This window comes from Diceros bicornis, chromosome 6 (assembly GCF_020826845.1).
Source record: "Diceros bicornis minor isolate mBicDic1 chromosome 6, mDicBic1.mat.cur, whole genome shotgun sequence".
NCBI lineage: Eukaryota > Metazoa > Chordata > Mammalia > Perissodactyla > Rhinocerotidae > Diceros > Diceros bicornis.
Window position 1 is genome coordinate 32,931,369 of NC_080745.1, and position 20,890 is coordinate 32,952,258.

Below are 20,890 nucleotides of genomic sequence, written 5' to 3' on the forward strand. Positions count from 1 at the left end.
TGGAAGAGCTACAGTTTCTGGACTAATTATTATCCCCTTTAATGAATAACAATAATTGTACCTAATATTTGTAGGATTTAAAAAATATATACATGACCTCATTTAATCCATTCAATAATATTTATTCATTTAATAATTATTTTTTGAGCACTGCTGTGTGCCAAGCCATGTTCCTAGTTCTGGGAATACAGTAGTGAACAAAGTTCTTGCTCTCATATTGTTGACAGTAAATATTAGTTATTCTGAGGCATAGCCTGGTTCATTCATTGAAAAAATTGCACTTGTAGTCTATGCTGGAAGCTGTATTAGGCATTGAGCATGCTTTAGTAGACAGGCAGATTGTTCCTCTCTTCATGAGTTTATAGTCGAGGTCAATGGTTCTCAAAGTGTGATCCTGGGATCAGCAGTATCAGTATTAGCTGGGAACCTGTTAGATATATAAATTTCAGACCCACTCGACATATTGAATCAGAAAGTCTGGAGATGGGGCCCAGCAAGCTATGGTTCAATAGGCCCTCCAGATGATTCCATTGCATACTGAAGATTGAGACCTACTAGTCTAGATTAGTAATTTGCCAAATTCAGTTAACATTTGTTCAGCACCTGCCCTAGGCTGGACCCTCTGCTAAGCATTTTCACATAATTTATCCCATTTAACTCTCGTGCCAGTATAGGAAAGTAGATATTCTCTGTCTTGCTTCAGGTTGCACTTCTAGTAAGTGGTAGAGCCTAAACTCATAGTTTCTTGAGGATAGAGGCTGATATTATTGCATCTTATCGGTTTCTGTGTCCCCACTCTGGTTCTTAATTTTGGCTGCACATTAGAATCATCTGAGGTGCTTTTTAAAATGACAATACCAGGTACCAGACTGATAAAATCAGAATCTCTAAGGCTGAGGCTTGGGAATCATTATATATATATATACATTAATAGCTTATTTCCTCTAATCTTTCATGCTCTTTTAGAGAACCAGTAGCTTTAAAAGTTTTCCAGATGATTCTAATGTGCACTCAGGGTTAATTGAAAGCCACTGGTACAGCACAATAGCTGACATATAGCTAGCTAGCACTCAATAAATGTTTGAATAGTGAATGAATGAATATGTAGATACTCTCTTCTCTGATGAGGTCAAGGTGACACAGCTAATAAATGATGGAACAAGAATCTGACTCTAAATCCCAAGTGTTTTGACTCTAAACCCCAAGTGTTTAACTACATCATACACCAAGGCAAACAGCATTTAGCACATTAACAGAGCAGCTATTCCTGGAAACTCTGTAGCCTTTGATAATTACAGTTGCAGCACCATAATGTTATATTTTATAACAGAAAAAGATTTCTTAACATGGGGCACATTCATGTAATGGAAACCAAAAAATAAGTAGAGATTTTATTAACACAGGTTGGCATGTTTATGCACACCTATCTGTATCCACCTTTGCATGACCACCTATGTATTAGAAGAGACCATTTAATTCAGCAATCATTTATTGAGCATCTGGTACATCAGTCATTGCTCTATGATGTTGACTGGCTGTTGCACACAGTGCTTGCCTTCAAGTTTCTCACAATCTAGGAGGGAGACACGTATATAAACAAAATATAATATTGACTGAGAAATACAACAATAGAAATATGAACAAGATGCATATGTTGCCCAAGAGGAAGGAAGGATTAATTCTACAGGTAGGGAGTCAAGAGACAGGCAGGAAAGGCTTTATGGAAGAGGCAACAGTTCAGCTGGGGCAGGGCTGATCAGAATTCCTCTACACTGCACCTAGCATGCAGTGGGATATAGATCTTCATTTTGATTACTAGGTAAATTCATACAGCAAGGGGGCACTCTTTTCCAAGGAGCTTGCGAACTTGTGGGACAAACCCGGCCATACCTTGCTCTGGAATTGAAGTCCCTGCTGCTGCCACATTGAAAAGAGCTTTGGAGGAAAGTGGTTGGGATTAGTCCACGATCCTATCAGGGAAGGCACAGCCCCTGAAGGGGTGTACATCAGTTATAGAGCACAGAGAGCTAGTACTCTGAGTCCTGAATACAGGGCCCATGCATGAGAATGGGGAACAGGGGAGGGCAATTTACTATAATTAGCTCTGAGAGTAATACAGCTGGGGGAGGAAAGGGAGTACAGCCGGCAGCTATTTTGAGCACAGCTTCGATTGACAGGACGTGTGCTGGACTGTACTGATCCCAGGGCCAAGTTGCCTGCCTGTAGTGTGTCGTGTGGGGGGGAAGGCCTAGGGCAGCAGGAGCAGGACAGCCAGACAGACTGGCCGGACGAGGTACCAGCACCTCGACTTCTCTCCCTGGGACACTGTCCAAACTCCAAGGGCCATAGGCCAAGCTGAGCGATGGGTGCTGAGGAGGAGGTGCTGGTCACACTGTCAGGGGGAGCCCCCTGGGGCTTCCGACTTCAGGGGGGGGCCGAGCAGAAGAAACCATTACAGGTGTCCAAGGTAAGGGAGAGCCCCTATATTGAGGTTCAGGGAAAGGGGAACCCAAGGGAACCTGGGAAGTGTCATGTGGTGGCCTATGTGGGAGAAGTGGGAGGCTGTGAAGAGGAGTGGGGGTGGGTAGGTGGGCAGGGAAGCATGCTCAAGTCTGGTGGGGGGAGTAGTGTCTGAGCACTGGCTTCTTGTGGGGGGCTATTAAAAAGGAAATTCCTGGTTTCTGGGAGCAAAGAAAAAGAAAGATTCTGCCTCAGTTCCCTGTAGCACAGTAGTAGCAGAGGCTCAGGTCTGGCCATCCAGTCTTTGCTCTGCTGAGTCTGTGCCTTTATTCCAAACTCCAGGAATGTAGGGAAGGTTCTAATTTCTAACTAAACTGATATGTGATGAGCTGAAGCTGTCTCACGCAGCCCAGCCCAGCCCTGCTCTACCCATGGCTTCAGTGCTCCTTTCCTTATGCCAGATCCTTTCTCTCACTAGGCAAGACTTTTTTAGGTGCTAAGAGGGCTATGGCAAGATCCAGCCTGTCAGATGAAGTTGTTACCCTTTTGGTTTCACCATACAGGCTTAGTTTTCTCAACTGTAAAATGTGGGTAATAATAGTACCTACTTCACAGAACCATTCTAAGGATTAAAAGCAATAATACATGTAGAGTGCTTAGCACCATGCCTAACATTTAGTAAGCACTCAATAAATGATAGCCACTACTATCATTATTATGTTAACATATGTATATGTGCATGCACACACGTGGCACACATATAATACACACACAGTCACAATCTCCCAGAATCTGTTGGACTCCCTCCAATCTGGAATACTGTTCTAAAATCTTGACTGTGTAAATAATGGTGCCTGGGATTCTAAGGCCCAGAAGAGAACTATTGGCTAGTACAGACATTGTCCTTGGAGGAAAATCTTGAGGGGATATAACCACCATTTCTAGGTGGTTTTCTCTGCAGTTTTCCCCAAGCCTCTTTGATTTGGTGATTACCCTACCTCCCCTCATATGAAGTATTACTTCCTCCAATCTGCACCTTCTTCCCTCTAGATAGTCCCCCTTAACTGCAGCCCCTCCCCACACTTTCTAACCCTGCAAAGTAAAATCCCCTCCACACATGGGTCCTTCCTGTCCTAACTCCTTTCAATCTGTTCCCCCTTGGAGCCCTCCCTCACCTATAGTCTCTCCTCTATCGCCTTCTCAGATCCGAAGACGGAGCCAGGCTGGCAGAGCAGGACTCCGAGAGAGGGACCAGCTTTTGGCCATCAATGGTGTCTCCTGCACCAGCCTCTCTCATGCCAGTGCCATGAGCCTCATTGATGCATCAGGGAATCAGCTTGTCCTCACTGTGCGACGGTATGGACCCCTCCTATCCCACCCCACCCCTGTTCCCCTAGCCCAGGGCTCCCATTGCCTGTCTCAGCTCTATGTCTCACTGGCCTAGCTTCAGCAACTAACAAGTACCCATTTCTGCTTGTATGTTTGTTCTGGAGTGTAGATGTTAGTGTAGGCCTCCTAAAGGGCATGAATGTATCTGCAATTAAGGGATGTGGGTGTGAAGTGGGCATTTGAGTGTGTGGGTCTACTCAACCCTTGCCTGTCTCCTTATCATCACATCTCCCTCTAAGCCCATTTCCACTCAGAGCCCTCCAAGCACATTTGCCTCCCAGTTTGTCTTCAGATCTCCGTTCTTCCCACCCTATCCATTGTACCTATATGCCAGTTCCCTCTCTTCCCTTCCCTCCTCCTATTCCTTCCAGATCGCTCTAGCTGTCAGTCATCCAGCTCATTTCTCAATTTCTGTCATCTTTCCCATCCAGGGTAGACGATGAAGGGCATGTGCGATCTCCATCCCCTGGTGAGCTTCAGGTCCTGTCACCTTTATCTCCGCTGAGTCCTGAGCCCCCTGGTGCTCCTGTTCCCCAGCCTCTTCAGCCTGGGAGCCTCCTCTCACCCCCTGACAGTGAAGCTTACTATGGAGAGACAGACAGTGATGCTGATGGCCCTGCCACCCAGGAGAAGCCCCGCCGACCCCGCCGCCGAGGCCCCACAAAGCCTACACCTCCAGGAGCCCCACCTGATGAGGTCTACCTATCCGACAGCCCTGCAGAGCCAGTGCCTGCTGTCGCTGGCCCTCCCAGCCAGGGGGACAGCCGTGTGAGCTCCCCATCTTGGGAGGATGGGTCAACCCTTCAGCCACCCCCGGCAGAGGCCCTGCTTTTGCCCCATGGCTCCCTCCGGCCTGGCCCTCATCTCATCCCTATGGTGGGGCCTGTTCCCCACCCAGTGGCAGAAGATCTTACTACCACCTACACCCAGAAGGCCAAGCAAGCCAGTGAGTGCCTGAACCCTTTTTCCCTACCCAAGATCCTTCAATCTGAGCCCTAAATCTACCCCTCCATAACCATACCTTATGCTTCCCTTGGATATAGTCTTGGGGACAAGTGGAGAAGAGTGATGAGTAGGAGGGGAAAATAATTATTCTCAGGGTCCCCATTATTTTTGCTGTTTGAACGAGTGTGGCAAAAAGGTACAGGTGGTTCAACCCAACCCAGGAATAGGGTAAGTAGGGAAGTTGGAAAGAGACATGAATTGATGAAGGGTTTGCTTGTTGTTGTTGCTATGATTTTGGTAGGTGTCACATGGGGTGAGGGCAGAGTGCAGACGTGGGGCAGGGGAGTATTTGGAAGCAGGGCAGGGCTACAGGGGCTCTTCAGTGTTAATTGCAGGCATACCATCAGAGCTACCTTTGACATTGTAAGTTCCATTAGGATTCCTGGGGACTGGGAGGCTATGGGATAGTCATGAGATCCCTAGGAAGTGGTAGAGGGAGGGATCTTTGGCTCCTTATCTTAAGCAAGAATGTAGGCCCGGGCAGAAAAGGCCAGTTCCACTTATCTCAGGCTCTTTGCTATTTTTGATATGAGCTACAGAACAAGGTCTAAGATTGAACTTTCTCCCTGTCCTATGCCTTCCATGCCCCTCCCCCAGAGACCTTTCTTGTCACCTAGGAAATCTCAGGATTACCCCGTTAGTTCTCATTTCTTGTTCCTCCCTTCCACCATTCTGATTCCTGATCCATAGAATTTTGTGTCTCTAAGTCTGGAATAGAGGCTAAGGATGTGAAAGTTTAGGGTCTGGCATCCCTGAGAGTGTCCGATATCCCACAAAGAAATTCCAGATGCATGCCCAGGATCCCATGCTTATCCCCAATTCTCATTTTAGCATTCTCTCCCTTCCCATCATGCTGGGTGAGACTGTAGCTAGTGGCTCAGAGATATTTTTAGCCAAGCAGACCTCATTGTCCAGTGGGGTGGGCTGGGGGGAGGGTAGGCAGGTGCCCACGTCCATCACACTGGGGCTTGTAGGGCAGCCGAGAGAAAGGAGGGGGTCAGGCTCCAAAAATAGCACAGTGAGCTCATTCAGCTGCCAGGTCTGGGGACAAGACAAAGGGGCTTTAAAAGGCGTGGGGGGTGGCTCAGGCTGGTCCTGCTCCAGCCTACACTGCCTTTCTCGGCATGGACACCTTTGAGCCCATCAGCCAAGAGTCCCTCAGCCAAGCCAGCTGCGACAAAGTCCCAGGCCCAGTTCCTGAGCTCCAGGACCCGTTCTATGCAGGTACAACCCTCCCATAGTCAAGAGAGTTCTGGGATCTAGAATGGAGGGGAATACATCAACAGTTTAGGAAGGGAGATCTTTGGGAAAGTTCTTACTCTGTCATCCCTTCCTTCTTTTTGCCTCCCTCTTCCTTCTTTTCTCAAGAGGGTTTCACTGCCCTTTTCTCAGAATAGGCTGATGCTATGGCCACATGTCAAAGGGGTTTGTGACCACATGAGCTATAGAAAACTCATGGGAAGAGAGTGTGTGTGAGAAGAGAAGTGTGAGCAATCTATAAATACATGAAGGTACGTGGGAGTCTGTAGGAGAAGATATGTGTAAATAAGAAAGTGTCTGTGTACATGTACAGCTAGTGTCAAGAAAGCTTTGATAGTACTGGTTACTCACAGTGAGCCTTAGGGCTGCCATTAAATGCTAAATTTACCTACATTATCTCACTTAATCCTCATAGTAACCCTATGAGGTAGCCATTATCATCCTCATTTACAAATGAGGAAACTGAACTTCAGTAAGGTGAAAACTCTCCCAAGATCCAAAAACCTGAATGGAACTCTGACGCCAGTGCCTGTCTCCCATCCACGGTATTATTCTGTGGTATAAATGTTGGCATGGGTGGAATGAGAGCTCTAATTAGAAAGGAGCTTGGTATCTTGAGTGGAAAGTAGATGGAATTTCAAGAATTTTTCAGGAGGAACTGGGGATCATGGATCAGAATATCTGTGTCCAAGGCAGGGTCCTAGCAGCAGGGCAGCTCTCCCATTTCCTGGCCCCACCTCCCAGGCCCCACATGGCATGGGAAGCCCTGCCCTGGCTCCCCTTAACACATAGTCCTTGTGTGCCTGCTTGGTTGTGGCTGCCTGAGCTCTCTACCTAGAAGGCTTGGAAAAGAGGGGGCATCTCTGACCCCCAAAACCCACTCCACTCCCAGCCCCAGCTTGGGGGAAAGGAGAATATATTTAGCTGGTGATCTTGAGGTATCCTAAAGATTTTGAGGGTTGCCTTGGAGAGCAGCACTCTGGCTTTTCTCGCATCTTGGATCTGAGGCTCTCCCTTGCTGTGAGTAGCAGGAGTGTGAGGCACAGAGGAGTGCCCTGGTGGTTGGAAAGCCCATATCAGCTCTAAAATTTTGTCCAAACTGTTAGTAACAGGGTCTTTGCAGGGGGAACTCTGGGAAGAAGGGCCATCTGGAGTATGCATATATGTGAATGTATTTGAGTGACTCTACGTGTGTTTTTGTGTGGGCACATGTGTATTTACATACATGTATGTGAACTGGGGTGTATATAAGCTAGGGTATATGGAAATGAGAGAGAAGAGTACATATGAGAAAATATGCCCACAACCCATATTCTTGTTGAAATGATGTGTGTGATGGGAGTTATTTCTATGTATATGATGTGGACTGCATGATGGGCATGGAATTGTGAATGAAGATCCTCGTTGCTAGGGATCCTTTGTGTCCTTATCATAAGGGATAAGGGGCGGGAAGAGGGGATAAGCCCCAAACTTTCTGAAAGGCCCCCTAACATGGTCTCTGAGGTGAGAGAAAAGTGTCCCTTCTCATTTTTTCTCTCCCTTGGACCTGCTTCATGTCCCTGTTTGCCATGGGAAGTGACCTACCCCCTCAACCCTACCCCCACATTGCCAGCCAGGAATGGAGGGAGGCAGGGGAGGAATGTGTGTGGTGTGGGTAAGAGCACATCTCTGGGAAATAGGAGCAGAGTAGAGGGAAGAGAGGTTAGGAGGAGAGCTATGGTCGGAGAGGTGTTAGGGCAGCCAACTAGACTCTGCCTTCCCTTCAACTGTCCTTGGTTTCACCTTTCACCCTCCACTCTGCCCCCAAGTTAGAGGACTTTGCCACAGCCAGGAGACCTTGTGGGTCAGGCCAATGAAAAGACCGGGAGTGGGAGGCCTGAGGGAGCTGGCTGGGGAATAGGACTAGAAGAGGCTCACTGACCATTTTCCCTCCTGGCCTCCTCAGAACTGCAACGGGCAGAGAGCCTCCAGGAGAAGAGTGTGAAGGAGGCCAAGACCAAATGCCGGACGATTGCATCTCTGCTAACTGCAGCCCCAAACCCCCACTCCAAGGGGGTGCTTATGTTTAAGAAACGTCGGCAGAGAGCCAAGAAGTACACCCTAGTGAGCTTTGGGGCTGCGCCTAGGACAGGCGCTGAGGAGGAGGAGGACGGCATCCCTCCGACTAGTGAGTCCGAGCTGGACGAGGAGGCCTTCTCCGACGCCCGAAGCCTCACCAACCAGTCCGACTGGGACAGCCCCTATCTGGACATGGAGCTGGCCAGGACCCGCTCAGGCGCAGTAGAGGGCCAGGGCCTGGGGCTGGGAGGGCAGCTGAGTGAGGCCTCAGGGCGAGGGGTCCAGCTCTTTGAACAGCAGCGGCAGCGCGCAGCCTCCAGCACCCAGGAGCTGACCAGGGATGGTCCAGCAGCCATGCTCAACGGGCAGGGCCTGCAGTCACCACCTCGGGCCCAAAGTGCTCCACCAGAGGCGGCTGTGCTTCCATCCAGCCTTTTACCGGCCCCTGTAGCCAGCCCTAGACCCTTCCTCCCGGGCAATGGAGCCTCTACTACAGCTCCAAGCATCTTTAACCGGTCAGCCAGGCCCTTTACCCCGGGCTTACAAGGACAGCGGCCAGGTACGACCTCAGTTATTTTCCGGCCCCTAGCCCCCAAGAGGGCGAATGAAAGCCTAGGAGGCCCCAGCCTCGCTCCACCGCCCTTCTTGTCCTCTCCGCAGGGGCCCACCCCTCTACCCAGCTTCACTTCAGGGGGTCCCAGCCACGTGCCAGCCTCCGGTTCCCCCAGTACCCCACGCTCCTCGGGCCCTGTGACGGCCACCAGCTCCCTGTACATCCCAGCCCCCAACCGTCCTGTTACGCCAGGCGGAGCCCCAGAGCCCCCCACTCCCCCTAGTGGAGCTGCCAAGACCTCCACCGCTTCTATCTTCCTGTCGGCGCCTCTGCGACCCGCTGCGCGCCCAGAGGCACCTGCCCTAGGCTCCGCGGCCCCTGAGCCCCCCAGTGCTCGAGAGCAGCGCATCTCTGTGCCAGCTGCCCGCACCGGCATCCTCCAGGAGGCCCGGCGTCGGGGGACCCGGAAGCAGATGTTCCGGCCGGGAAATGAGGAGACGAAGAACTCGCCTAACCCTGAGCTGCTATCGTTGGTGCAGAACCTGGATGAAAAACCCCGAGCTGGGGGTGCTGAATCTGGTCCAGAGGAGGATGCTCTGAGCCTAGGGGCTGAAGCCTGCAACTTCATGCAGCCACCAGGAGGCAGGAGTTACAAGACACCGCCTCACGTGACACCTAAAACCCCGCCTCCGATGGTTCCCAAGACACCACCCCCTATGACTCCTAAGACTCCTCCCCCAGTGGCTCCTAAGCCCCCATCTCGAGGGTTCCCTGATGGGCTAGTGAATGGGGCAGCCCCTTCGGCTGGAATCCCTGAACCACCACGGCTTCAGGGCAGGGGTGGGGAGCTGTTTGCTAAGCGGCAGAGCCGAGCAGACAGGTATGTGGTGGAAGCTACACCTGGTCCTGGCCTTGGCCCTCGGCCCAGAAGCCCTTCTCCTACTCCCTCACTGCCCCCTTCCTGGAAATATTCACCCAACATCCGAGCCCCACCTCCTATTGCTTACAACCCACTGCTCTCACCCTTTTTCCCCCAAGCTGCCCGAACTCTCCCTAATAAGGCCCAATCCCAGGGGCCTCGGGCAACCCCCAAGCAGGGCATCAAGGCTCTGGATTTCATGCGGCACCAGCCCTACCAACTTAAAACTGCCATGTTCTGTTTTGATGAGGTTCCCCAGACTCCTGGCCCCACCTCCTCAGGGCCCCCCAAAACTGCCCGAGTCCAGGAGATCCGCCGATTTTCCACTCCAGCACCCCAGCCCACTGCAGAGCCCCTGGCCCCCACTGTGCTTGCCCCCCGAGCAGCCACTACATTGGATGAGCCCATCTGGAGGGCAGAGCTGACCTCAGGCCCTGTCCTTAGCCCAGCCCCTCCTCCAGAGTCTCCTAGGGGTCTTGGGGCCTCTCCCAGCTCCTGTGGCTTCCAGGTAGCCAGGCCCCGGTTCTCAGCCACCAGAACAGGATTGCAGGCTCATGTGTGGAGGCCTGGGGCAGGCCACCACTGAGCAGGGCATAGCTCCCAGGACCAAGGAGAGGTGGAACTCCAGTTCCTAAAGTTGATTCTTCTACCCATCCCACTCCCTCTTTCAGGTGTCTGGAGACTAAATTCCCTCCTGCCAGAGATAGTTTTGGAGTTGGTGCCCCATTGCCCAGCTTCCTGCTTTCTGGCTCCCAACGTCCCTGCTGCTTTCCAACCTACTATACTGGCTTTGGTGTCTGTGCTTCTCTTTGTCTTTGTAGTTCCTTCTCTGGCTCTCTGTCTTTATCTCTAGGTCTCTCCACTCATACTCCTCAACTGGTCTGTGTTTCTCTACATTTGAGCTTTTCTCTGTGGGCCTCATTTTAACATTCAATGAGAGGCACACAGAGAAGTTACCACTGAGACTTGAGGCAAGAAGCTCCCCACAAGGCAGGCAGCAAAGGGACTGAATTGACCCCTCTTTGCACTAAGTCACTTGCTACTCCTCATTCTTCTTTCCCAAGCTTGGCTGGCATATACCTAGGCATGTATGTGTGCATTTGTGTATGTGCCAGTGTGTGTATGCACAGATGTGCTCTTCTGTCTGAGGCACGAGTAAGAGAAGTCTAAATAAAGACCCAATTGGGGTTTTACCTTTGTGCTGATGAAAGAAGGGTCAGATATCCACACATGGATAGTCTAGTGGGAAAAAAGAGATGCACTAGAGTTAAAGACCAGCATCTGTAGCCAATGTACAGCATCTTGTGAAATTCATAGAGTATGAGAAGACTTGAAGGGCCACAGCAGTTTGTATGGGCTAAGTTATACCAGCTAGACCAGGTATAGAACTAAGAATTCTATTCCTCAGGATTTCAGAAAGTTAGCAACTTGAGAGGCCCATGGTGAGCAACAAAGCATCCAGGAAGTGAAAAAAAAAGAAAGAAAATTTCGTCTGAGAATAAACAAATCATTGGCTTCATTGCCTTATGAACCTAAGACAGAAAGGAGGGAGAAAAGAACCATGATGTGGAAAGTGAAATAGAAACTAGGAGCAGAACAGAAATGAGTGAAATTGATTGACCAACAGAGAGGAGCGTGGTGAGGGAGAGTGCAGTGTTGGCAGAGAGTAAAGTTGGGTAACAAGAAACCAACCGTATACAAAAGGGGGATTGGGGAAAAATTCAAGAGAGAAGAATGTATTTGTTAGAGTGAAGGGGGATGATGGTGGAGGGATGTGAGAGTGTGTGCTGAGTGTTGAAAGAACAGTTGGTATCTGTGCTGCCTCCTTTGAGTCTGTCCTTCTGTCTTCTGCAGCTTGTCATGACTACCTGGGAAACAGCAAGGAAACACCCAGAGCCAAAATCTCTTTTCAGTCCTACCCCATCCCTCAAACCCTAGCTCTTGTTCCTTTCCAGCTTCAACTCCTGATCTCTGATCCTAGAGGGGTATGCACTTCCCTCTCACCATGACTGCCACCAGTCACGTTTGCTGCTTGATCTGGAAGTTGATAATTTCCTTTGCATATTGGGTGTGAGTCACAGTACTTTGATTTGTGCACAATAAACTTATGCCCCATACCTTCTGATGCTGTCATCTCTTCTAGTTTTATACCCAAATGCTGATCTCCCCTAATCTTCTCTAACCCATTTCCCTGATCTCCTGATTCCTGATCTCTTTCTCCATTCCTGCCCTCTTATTTTTCAGCCTTTGCCCTTTACCCCCTAATCATTTGCTCTTCTCTACCAATTCTGTCCTGCTCCAATTTAGCCACCTCTACCACTCCCCTTGGTTCCCTCTTCCCACATTCTCCATCCAGATTCTCCCCTTTCCCATCCCTTGCTCCATATTTCCCAGAGAAGGCCTCAGCTTACAGAACCAAGAGAAGTCTGGAAGACCCTCTGAGCCTTTTGCCATCAGTATTTTCTAGCTCCCTGGAGGAAGGAAGCAGCCATGTTAAATAGTTTCTAGGAATTAAATGAAAGGAAAGCAATGGCTAGAGGTGACGGTGGGATGGGAGAGGGAAGAAGGAGAGAGAGAGTATATCAGTGTGGATTGAGACTAATCAAGAAGAGAAGGAACTGGAAGGCAGGTTAGAATTAAAGACTTCTAAGTGCCGTTGTCCCAATTTTACCAGCAGGGGGCATATTTGTACCAGTAACCAGGCCCACGACCCTGATGCTCCCAAGTACACTGTCTCTCAGAATTCTAAAGGAAGGGCTCTGAGAACATAGGCTAAGTATTCTGTCTCCATCTACTTAGTAGTTTTAGGTACTCCGTCATGGGAGACCAAAATTTCAATTTGTTTTGTTTTTGTTTTTTATAATTATTTATTTATTTATTTTCCCCCCAAAGCCCCAGTAGATAGTTGTATGTCATAGTTGCACAACCTTCTAGTTGCTGTATGTGGGACGCGGCCTCAGCATGGCCGGAGAAGCGGTGCGTTGGTGCGCGCCCGGGATGCGAATCCAGGCCGCCAGCAGCGGAGCACGCGCACTTAACCGCTAAGCCACGGGGCCGGCCCATTGTTTTTGTTTTTGAGAGAAGGATAGTAGTGATGATGAAATCACCTTTTGTCATTTATGTTTTTTCTTCTAATTGCTTCTTTGGGTTAGGAGGGAATTGAGGAGGAGGACAAAAGATGAGGGATATGGAAACTAAACTGGTCCGGGCAGAGGCCAACTACAAGGGGGTGGGGTGACCTTTCAGCCCCTAGCCTGAACCTGAAAAGTTCAGGGTGGGAAAAGGGCATAGTCAGGAAGGGTGGAACGCTCACAGAGGGACAGAAGGGTATTCTGGGAGCTACAAAAGCCACTTCTTAAAGCAGCCACAATGGTGTGGTGGTGGCTACAGCAGATGTGCAGGAGCAACTGGTTCCAGAACCTGAGCAGAAGATGGAGCAGGATCTAGGATGTTCATGCAGCTACTGAGGAAGAGGCTAGGCAAATGACAAGCTTCCTTCACGGGGGCTCTCAAGCTTGTGCCCCTGCCCAGAGGCTCCTCTGAAACAATGTGAATGAGATTGTCCAGATCCTATGGGGTATGTGCTCCCTTTGAAGAAAATCCCAAGTAGGAACCTCAGAGAGTAAGGCCCTGGCAGGTCAGAAGCCTACTTCTCAGGGAGACATTGACATCTATCCAGCACAACAGGCTGAACTGAGCACCTCAATAGCAAATGGGGGTGAAAAGGCAGAAATTGGTCAAGTCTTCCCCACATCATGCCTGACAGCCTAGGAAGCACTGGATGTGGTTGATTTGGTCCCTTATCCTGCCAAGATCTGGTCTTCCCAGAGGAAAGACCAACCCATCCAGGAACTTTCAAAGAGCAGTTTCGTTGTGAACAGACTTCCCTTCCCCAAACATAGAACCTTAAGCCCTCCCACGCCCAAAATCACCCACATGTCCCTCCAGCTCCGGCCTAGATTGGCTGTGAGTGGCTCTCCGGACATGTTCTCTAGGTTCTCACTCTCCCACTCTGAATTCCTCTCTACCACTTGCTGCCTGCTTCCTCTCTCCCTCTCAGTTTTCAATTTCTCCCTGAATGCTTCTTTGGATCTCAAACTCTAGGTGCCAAGGAAGGGGAGTCCCTGAGCAGACTGATCCCTGGCTCAGACAGCTTAATGGGAGAATCCCAAAGGCCTTTCCTCCCCTTCTTGAGCCTCTGGGCAAGGAGGGCCGTATCTTGGTTCCAGGGTCTCAGTACCCCCTGTGCCATTTGAGCTGCTTGTACTCATCATCTCTATTAATAACCACCCTCCCTCCCCCACTGCCAGTGCTGCCCCCACACCTGCCCAGCTCGGGTTCTCCGGTCACAGCAGCTCAGTCCTCCAAAGCTGCTGGACCCCAGGGAGAGTTGACCACTGCCTGAGCAGCCGGTAAGTGTCCAGCTCTATGGCCAGAGGGGCTGGAGCCCACTCTGCTGACTGCTTTGTCTGTGTCTGCAATAGTGACCCTCGATCCTGGGGGAATTGCCGCCCTCCCCCATCTATGCACAGCTCCCAGCTGTCCAGTTCAGGGGAACCACAGAGAGTTGAAAGGAGAGAGGCCCAGGAAGGGGGGCAGGGAGGGAGATTTTGGGGGAGGCACTGGAGGAATGAGAAGAGGATCTGAGAGGCTAGATGGGAAAAAAGAACCTGGTTGGGGCTGAGAGAGGTCCAGGGAGTTTATTTAGCAGTTCCTGGACTCTGGCCTCAGCAGACCCCACTAAGTTAGTAGAATTGCAGATATATTGTGAGACAGGACTCGGCAGAGGAGAGCATCTTGCTGAGTGCCAGCTTCTGTTAAGCAGGAGCTGGAGTCTGTATCTTTTCCCAGCTTGTCCCCCTCCACTGCCAGATCTTATTATTATGTTCCTGTCTTCTCTCAATTCCTCACTGCTATGATATTGCTGAATTGACACGCATCAAGGTTCAAATGTCCCCTGATCCCACCTCCACTCCAGTTCTGGGGTCTGGGGCGGGACTTACTGAAAGGGAGCAGGGAACACTGCTGTGACCTCCCTGGCTATGTTCCAGCTGGCCCAGTGGAGGAGCAACAACCTTTCCTTCCCATGGAGATTGTCTTTGGCTGCATCTCCTCAACCCTGGCAGGACATTTTTCTCTTCCCCCATGCACCCCGGGCTTGTGGAAGACTGAGGAGAGATCAGAGCTTGGAATGACAGCCCCAATCTGAGATCCTCATGCAAATAAAACTTCAAGTCCTGCCAAGCCGATGAAACCTGCGTGTATTGCCCTGCCTGTGTTATTTGTTTGCTTTACCCCCTGCCCCCCAACACACAATGTGTCCATAAGCCCTGCGCCAGCTCTATGTAAAACAGGTGAAAAGAGGTTGGTTGAAGGTAGGGGCAGGGAGTGCATCTATACTTTCTGCCCCGTCTCCCAAGAAGAGAAACCCTAAAGCAGTGGGTGTTCACCTTTTGGGGGAATATATATTTCTTTGAAAATTTAATGAAATTTTGCTCCCTGAAGCCCTTAACTCCAAGTTAAGAAGTCCTGCCTTACTGTAGATACTCACCTTTCCCAGTCCCTGTCCATCCTCCAACTCCCCCTTCCCACCCTATCCAGGCTGAATCTGCCTCCACAATGCCACTCTCAGGAACCCCAGCCCCCAACAAGAAGAGGAAATCCAGCAAGCTGGTCATGGAACTCACTGGAGGTATGACATGTTTGCACCTACCAAGTGTGGGACTTCTTATTAAGAGTATCTCTGGCCCAAGAGATACAGAAATATCATAAGGTTATATATGTCTTAGGGTGAAGAGACATGAAGAGAAAAGAGGATTTCTGGGGTAGGGGAGAGGGAGACAGAGGGAGAAAGAATTCAACACTGACTACTCACCCTTCCACCCTTTTCACCTTGTAATCTGAGACAGTAATACCCATGCCATATTACGCAGTGCAGCTCCAGGACAATGGGACCCACAGGGCAGTGAGGGATGTTTGAGGAAGAAAATACATGTGATGGAAACTGGCACAGAGTAAGGTCTGGATAAATCATTAATTTTCTTACTTCTTTCCCCAGAGCTGGGGAGCCTGTGTGAGCACTTAAAATGGAAAACTGCCTAGGCATTTTTCCTGGGGGTGGTAGGAGTACATGCATGTGAAGAGCTCTCCCAATACCTAGAGGCTGTTTGCAGCCAGAGTTCCCTGAGGGGAAGAGAAGGAAAAGAAGTTGACAGGGGTCTATATTTAGAGGTGGCCAATTCCACACAGTGTTGGCCTTTGGGCTTTCCTCCATGCTACAAATTCCCCAGTGGCCTCCACCTATGATGTTCCTTTACTCCTTTTGCCCTGTACCCCATGCCCCTTTTACCCCATTCACCATCTCCACTCTAGTATGCCATTTTCTCCACTCTGCACCCCAGTTCCCATGCATTCTGTCCCACTCCAAACCCAGGAAATCAAAATCTCTCACAAACTAGACAGAATTTGATCAGACATCACAGACAGCATCTGCTTCCCTCAGTGATCTCTACTGGGACACACACACTTAGTTGTGGACGGTGTCTGCGTTCTAAGCCCAAAACCTCATTTTCTTCTTTTCCTTGTCTCTTCCTCCCTACCTCTCTGAAAGGTGGACAGGAGAGCTCAGGCTTGAACCTGGGCAAGAAGATCAGTGTGCCAAGGGATGTGATGTTGGAGGAGCTGTCGCTGCTCACTAACCGGGGCTCCAAGATGTTCAAACTGCGGCAGATGCGAGTAGAGAAATTTATCTATGAAAACCACCCTGATGTCTTCTCTGACAGCTCGATGGTGAGTTTGGAACTTGACTACTGTCACAGACTAGTGCCTCTTTGGACAGCTTCTTGGTAGGCCCTGAATCTCCAAAACATCACCAACCTCCTCTCCCTGCAAATTTATAAGCTCATTAAACCCCCAGATATATTGAGCCTCCAATAGCAGCAGGGTGGGTTACAGCCCACCTCTGAAACTAAGTCTCTATCTTAGAGCTAGTGGAGGAGGGTGGGGAGTACCACACCCTCAGGAAGAGAATTCCTGCCCAGTACGGTTAAGTGTTAAAGATAGGGTTGCCAGATAAAACTCAGGACGCTCAGTCCTGTATTTTGAAGTTGAGATACACATGAATCATTTTTTAGTAAAGTATGTCCCATGCCGTACTTGGGACATAAAAATTAAATTGAATTTAAAAAAACAGGACACCCAGTTAAATTTGAACTTGAAATACACGATGAATACTTTCTTATATATAAATATGTTCCATGCAATATTTGGGCATATTTATACTAAAGAAGTACTGTTGTGTATCTGAGATTCAAATTGAACGGGTATCCTGTAATTTTATTTGTTAAATCTGGCAACTCTAGGAAGAGTTAAGTGAATTTTTATAGCCATCTCCTTCTTGAGCCATTGTTTTATCTAAAGGGTCAGTCTAAGGACCCCAGATGTGGGGACTGAAACTATCCTTTAAGATCCTACTTCCCCTAGTCAGGATCCTTCTCCAAAGAGAAGTAGGGATTGGAGAGGGGCCACGCACAAGATGTTATAGCTGAGAAGGAGGGGATCTTCTCCATTTCCTTTCTCTCCCTTCCACCTTCCCTGGGCAGCCAGAGGAGAGAGGAAATAGATGTCTACATGGGGGCAGGGGCAGGAGTGTCTGTCATTGGCCTGTATGTAGGAGCACAGTAAAAATGCTGAGCCAGTCATCTCTAACTTTAGGAGGCCAAAAACCCTCCTGCCTGCCTGGGTCTGGTTACACTGGGTGGAGCATGGGTGTGTGTGGTAGGGTGGCCAGGAGAGTCTCCTGAAGGAGTTCGCAAAGTTATTTTTAGGCTTTGGGGATGAATCTAGTGTTGCCCTTTTGGCCACCCTTCCCCCCACCTACTACAGTTTCACTGTCGGGATGTCCCGGTCCAACAGGCACCAAGAGGAGAGAGGGAGAGGAAGAGCAAGTAAGAAAAGAATTTTCTGTCTGTTAGACAAGATGAGGAGAGGGAGGGTCAGAGATCTCTCTAGTTCTTCAAATTAAGGCTGCGTTCTCCATGCCAACCGCATCCTCTCCAATTTTAGTTGAGCACAAGTCTTGGTCCTCTTTGCCTTGGTAAGGATGGGAAAGGGCAGTGTGGAGGAGTTGCCCCCATCCTAAGGTGTCGTTGGAGGAAATGAGCCAAGGGAGTCCTACCCCTTAAGGAGAGTTTAATTCCTCTCAGTCATGCTATCCACTATCCATCTACTAGAGGGAGGAATCTCAGAGGCTTCAGTGTCTTCTGGTTGGTGATTGTCTTTGATCATCTCCTCCTTGCTATGCACACCAGTGTTTTTTGTATATTCCCCATACCCATTGCTAACCTTCCCTTCACTTTGTCCTTTATTTTCAGGATCACTTCCAGAAGTTCCTTCCCACAGTGGGGGGACAGCTGGGCACAGCTGGTCAGGGATTCTCCTACAGCAAGGGCAGTGGCAGAGGCCAGGCAGGAGGAAGTGGCTCTGCCGGACAGTATGGCTCTGACCAGCAGCACCATCAGGGCCATGAGTCTGGATCTGGGGGTACAGGTGGTCCTGGGGGCCAGACTGGCAGAGGAGGAGCTGCTGGCACAGCAGGGATTGGTGAGACAGGAACAGGCAAGTATCCTTACCCAAGTGTAATTTGTCCGGTCCCTAAGCAGAGCTGTCCCCAGGAATGAGGCCTAGACTGGGTGTAGGGAGCAGAGGAGGCCTGCTGAGATATCTCGATGGGCTCTCTGGGTCCAGGAGGATACATAGATGTGTCTATTCCATCCAGAGTCCTTGTCTCTCAGTCACCTTTCTGGATTTTCAGTTTTAGTCACAGATCTGACCCCAGGCTATCAGTATTCCACAAATCTTATACAATTAAGAGGATGTTATACCTTTGGTCCCTGGCCCCAGCAACTTCCAGTGCAGGGGTGTGAAACTAACTTCCACTAGTTACTAACTGCTATTATTTGTCTTACTTTTCTCTCCCATGGCTTCCAGGAGAGCAGGCAGGTGGAGAAGGAAAACATATCACTGTGTTCAAGACCTATATTTCCCCATGGGAGAGAGCCATGGGGGTTGACCCCCAGCAAAAAGTGGAACTTGGCATTGATCTGCTGGCCTATGGGGCCAAAGCTGAACTCCCCCAGTACAAGTCCTTTAACAGGTAGGGGTGGTGGGGAAAGAGCCAGATGCATTCCAGTGTGTGGCAACGTGTCCTTAGTTCAGATGGAGACTTTGGTTCAAATGTTTCAGGAGGCAGCTGAGGAGGCATGGGAGGAATATGGGGGCCCTAATCGAAGGCCTTTGCTCTTTTCCCTCTAGCTCAGAGAAACAGTATGGTAAGATGAGGGAAAAATTTGCTGGGAGGCAGGATTTGAATTTTAGTTCATAGGCCATTTATTAGCTGTGTGGGCATGAGAAAGTCACCCTACTTCTGAGCCTTGGTTGCCTTGACTGTAAAATGAGAATAATATATTACACATTTAAAGCCTCTTGAGGCTCCCTTCATTCAAGGTTAGGATTCCATTACTGTCTCTAGAGTATGATCCTATTTCTTTAAACCCTACTTTAGTAAGTCTTAAGTATCTATTCTTTTGGAATTGGGCTTCTCTAGACTATGGATAGGAGATCTGTGTGAAAGCGGGATAGGGAAGTGCTAGAGAAGTGCTTTTGCATTTGGTCCTAAGGAGCCTGGATTTTCCAGGAAATGTTAATTCCTCTCATCCAGGCCATGCACTATCCACTGGAGGTAGGGTAAGGGTTTTGAGGGGGGTCTCTACGTTGTAATTTAAGGTGGCCTCAGACCCTTGGGTCTAAAGTGTTTGGAGTCACTTTCTATGATATGCTGGTCTGGGTCATAACTATCCATGAGACTCTCTATCTAATACCACTAGACTTCTTTTCTCATTATTAGCTTTGGGGAAACAGGCAAACAAAGTAAACTTTGGAGTGCTAAGGGAGAAGAAGAATAAGGAGTGCAGAAGCAATCTTGAACTAGAATTCACAGACTTTCCCATCCTCAAATCACGGTAACATCTCCCTGATAAAACTCTGTTCCTTTTGTTCTGGTTTTTAATTAAAAAATGTGTTCCCTTTTTAGGACAGCAATGCCTTATGGTGGATATGAGAAGGCCTCCAAACGCATGACTTTCCAGATGCCCAAGTTTGACCTGGGGCCCCTGCTGAGTGAACCCCTGGTCCTCTACAACCAGAACCTCTCCAATAGGCCTTCTTTCAACCGAACCCCTATCCCCTGGCTGAGCTCCGGAGAGCCTGTAGACTACAACGTGGATATTGGCATCCCCTTGGATGGAGAAACAGAGGAGCTGTGAGATGTTTCCTCCTCTACTTTGCATGAAGTTTCCCCTCTCTGGTTCCAGTTTGGAGAGGGAATGCTGATCAGGACACCCCCATTGTAAATCTAGTATCCTTGTGGGAAGGGAGGGAAAAGGGAGGGAGAGATCTGTCTTTTTATCCTTCACTCCAAGTCTCCACTCCAAGCATCCTTCCTCAGAGCTCCCCTTCCACTTGCTCTGTATAGAACATGCTCTTTTATGGAATTTGCTCTGCCACTGGTAACAGTCAATAAACTTCAAGGAAATGAACTCATTCTTCCTCTGATATTTGAGGGCAGTCAAAAACTGAGGCTAACAATGCACAGAGACTAATTAAAGTAAAACACTAAACATTCATTATTCAGACTTCAAGACCAGACCTGAGCTCTGGTTGCTTACATACCCACACCCACACCCACACCCACAAAACCACATTCATAGGTGTATACAAAGACATACTTATTCAATAGTACATAAGACAAATAATCACACACAAATACACGTGCTGGCCCATATGTGGGCAAAGTTAAGAAGCTATTGTGTGCTGTGGCTGGGAAATAGGTGTTGGTGATCCTAGTGTTATCTCTCTTTATGTAACTGATTAGAAATTGGGATAATCAGGATTACCCAATTATCACAGAACTAGAGCATGCCATAAAGTTTCTAGATGACACCAGACTGGGTTTAGGAATATATATGTCAAAGGTTACAGATTCCCAAAAGGATGAAATAGAATAGGGAGCCATGTTGGAATCCAGAAGGAAGTAGGAGAAACCAGCTGCAGTTATAGTATGCCTGGCTCTGTGTGAACACAGCAAAAAAAAGATCTAATGGTCACAGGGGAACTGCAGTTGACTCCAGAAAGTACTGTGATTGGGAAGAAACCATGAGACCCCAATAGGAATGAGTAACAATATTCTT

At 49.1% G+C, this 20,890-nt stretch overlaps 2 protein-coding genes across 3 annotated transcripts; both read left to right on the forward strand.

Annotated features, from left to right (window-relative positions):
• The first annotated feature begins 2,230 nt into the window (after window positions 1-2,230).
• On the forward strand, window positions 2,231-10,414 carry SYNPO2L (synaptopodin 2 like). Its single transcript, XM_058543176.1, has 4 exons — window positions 2,231-2,467; window positions 3,665-3,816; window positions 4,281-4,795; window positions 8,060-10,414. Exons 1-4 carry the CDS (start codon window positions 2,363-2,365, stop codon window positions 10,228-10,230), a joined length of 2,943 nt encoding a protein of 980 aa, XP_058399159.1. The 5' UTR covers window positions 2,231-2,362; the 3' UTR covers window positions 10,231-10,414.
• Window positions 9,530-20,234, forward strand: MYOZ1 (myozenin 1). Of its 2 annotated transcripts, none has more exons than XM_058543174.1 (6): window positions 9,530-9,605; window positions 15,246-15,336; window positions 16,255-16,433; window positions 18,017-18,260; window positions 18,633-18,798; window positions 19,735-20,234. In XM_058543174.1, exons 2-6 carry the CDS (start codon window positions 15,264-15,266, stop codon window positions 19,964-19,966), a joined length of 894 nt encoding a protein of 297 aa, XP_058399157.1. In that variant the 5' UTR covers window positions 9,530-9,605; window positions 15,246-15,263; the 3' UTR covers window positions 19,967-20,234. The 2 variants fall into 2 exon arrangements, with proteins under 2 accessions (XP_058399157.1, XP_058399156.1); XM_058543173.1 differs by lacking the exon at window positions 9,530-9,605 and adding an exon at window positions 13,992-14,056.
• Window positions 20,235-20,890: the final 656 nt, after the last annotated feature.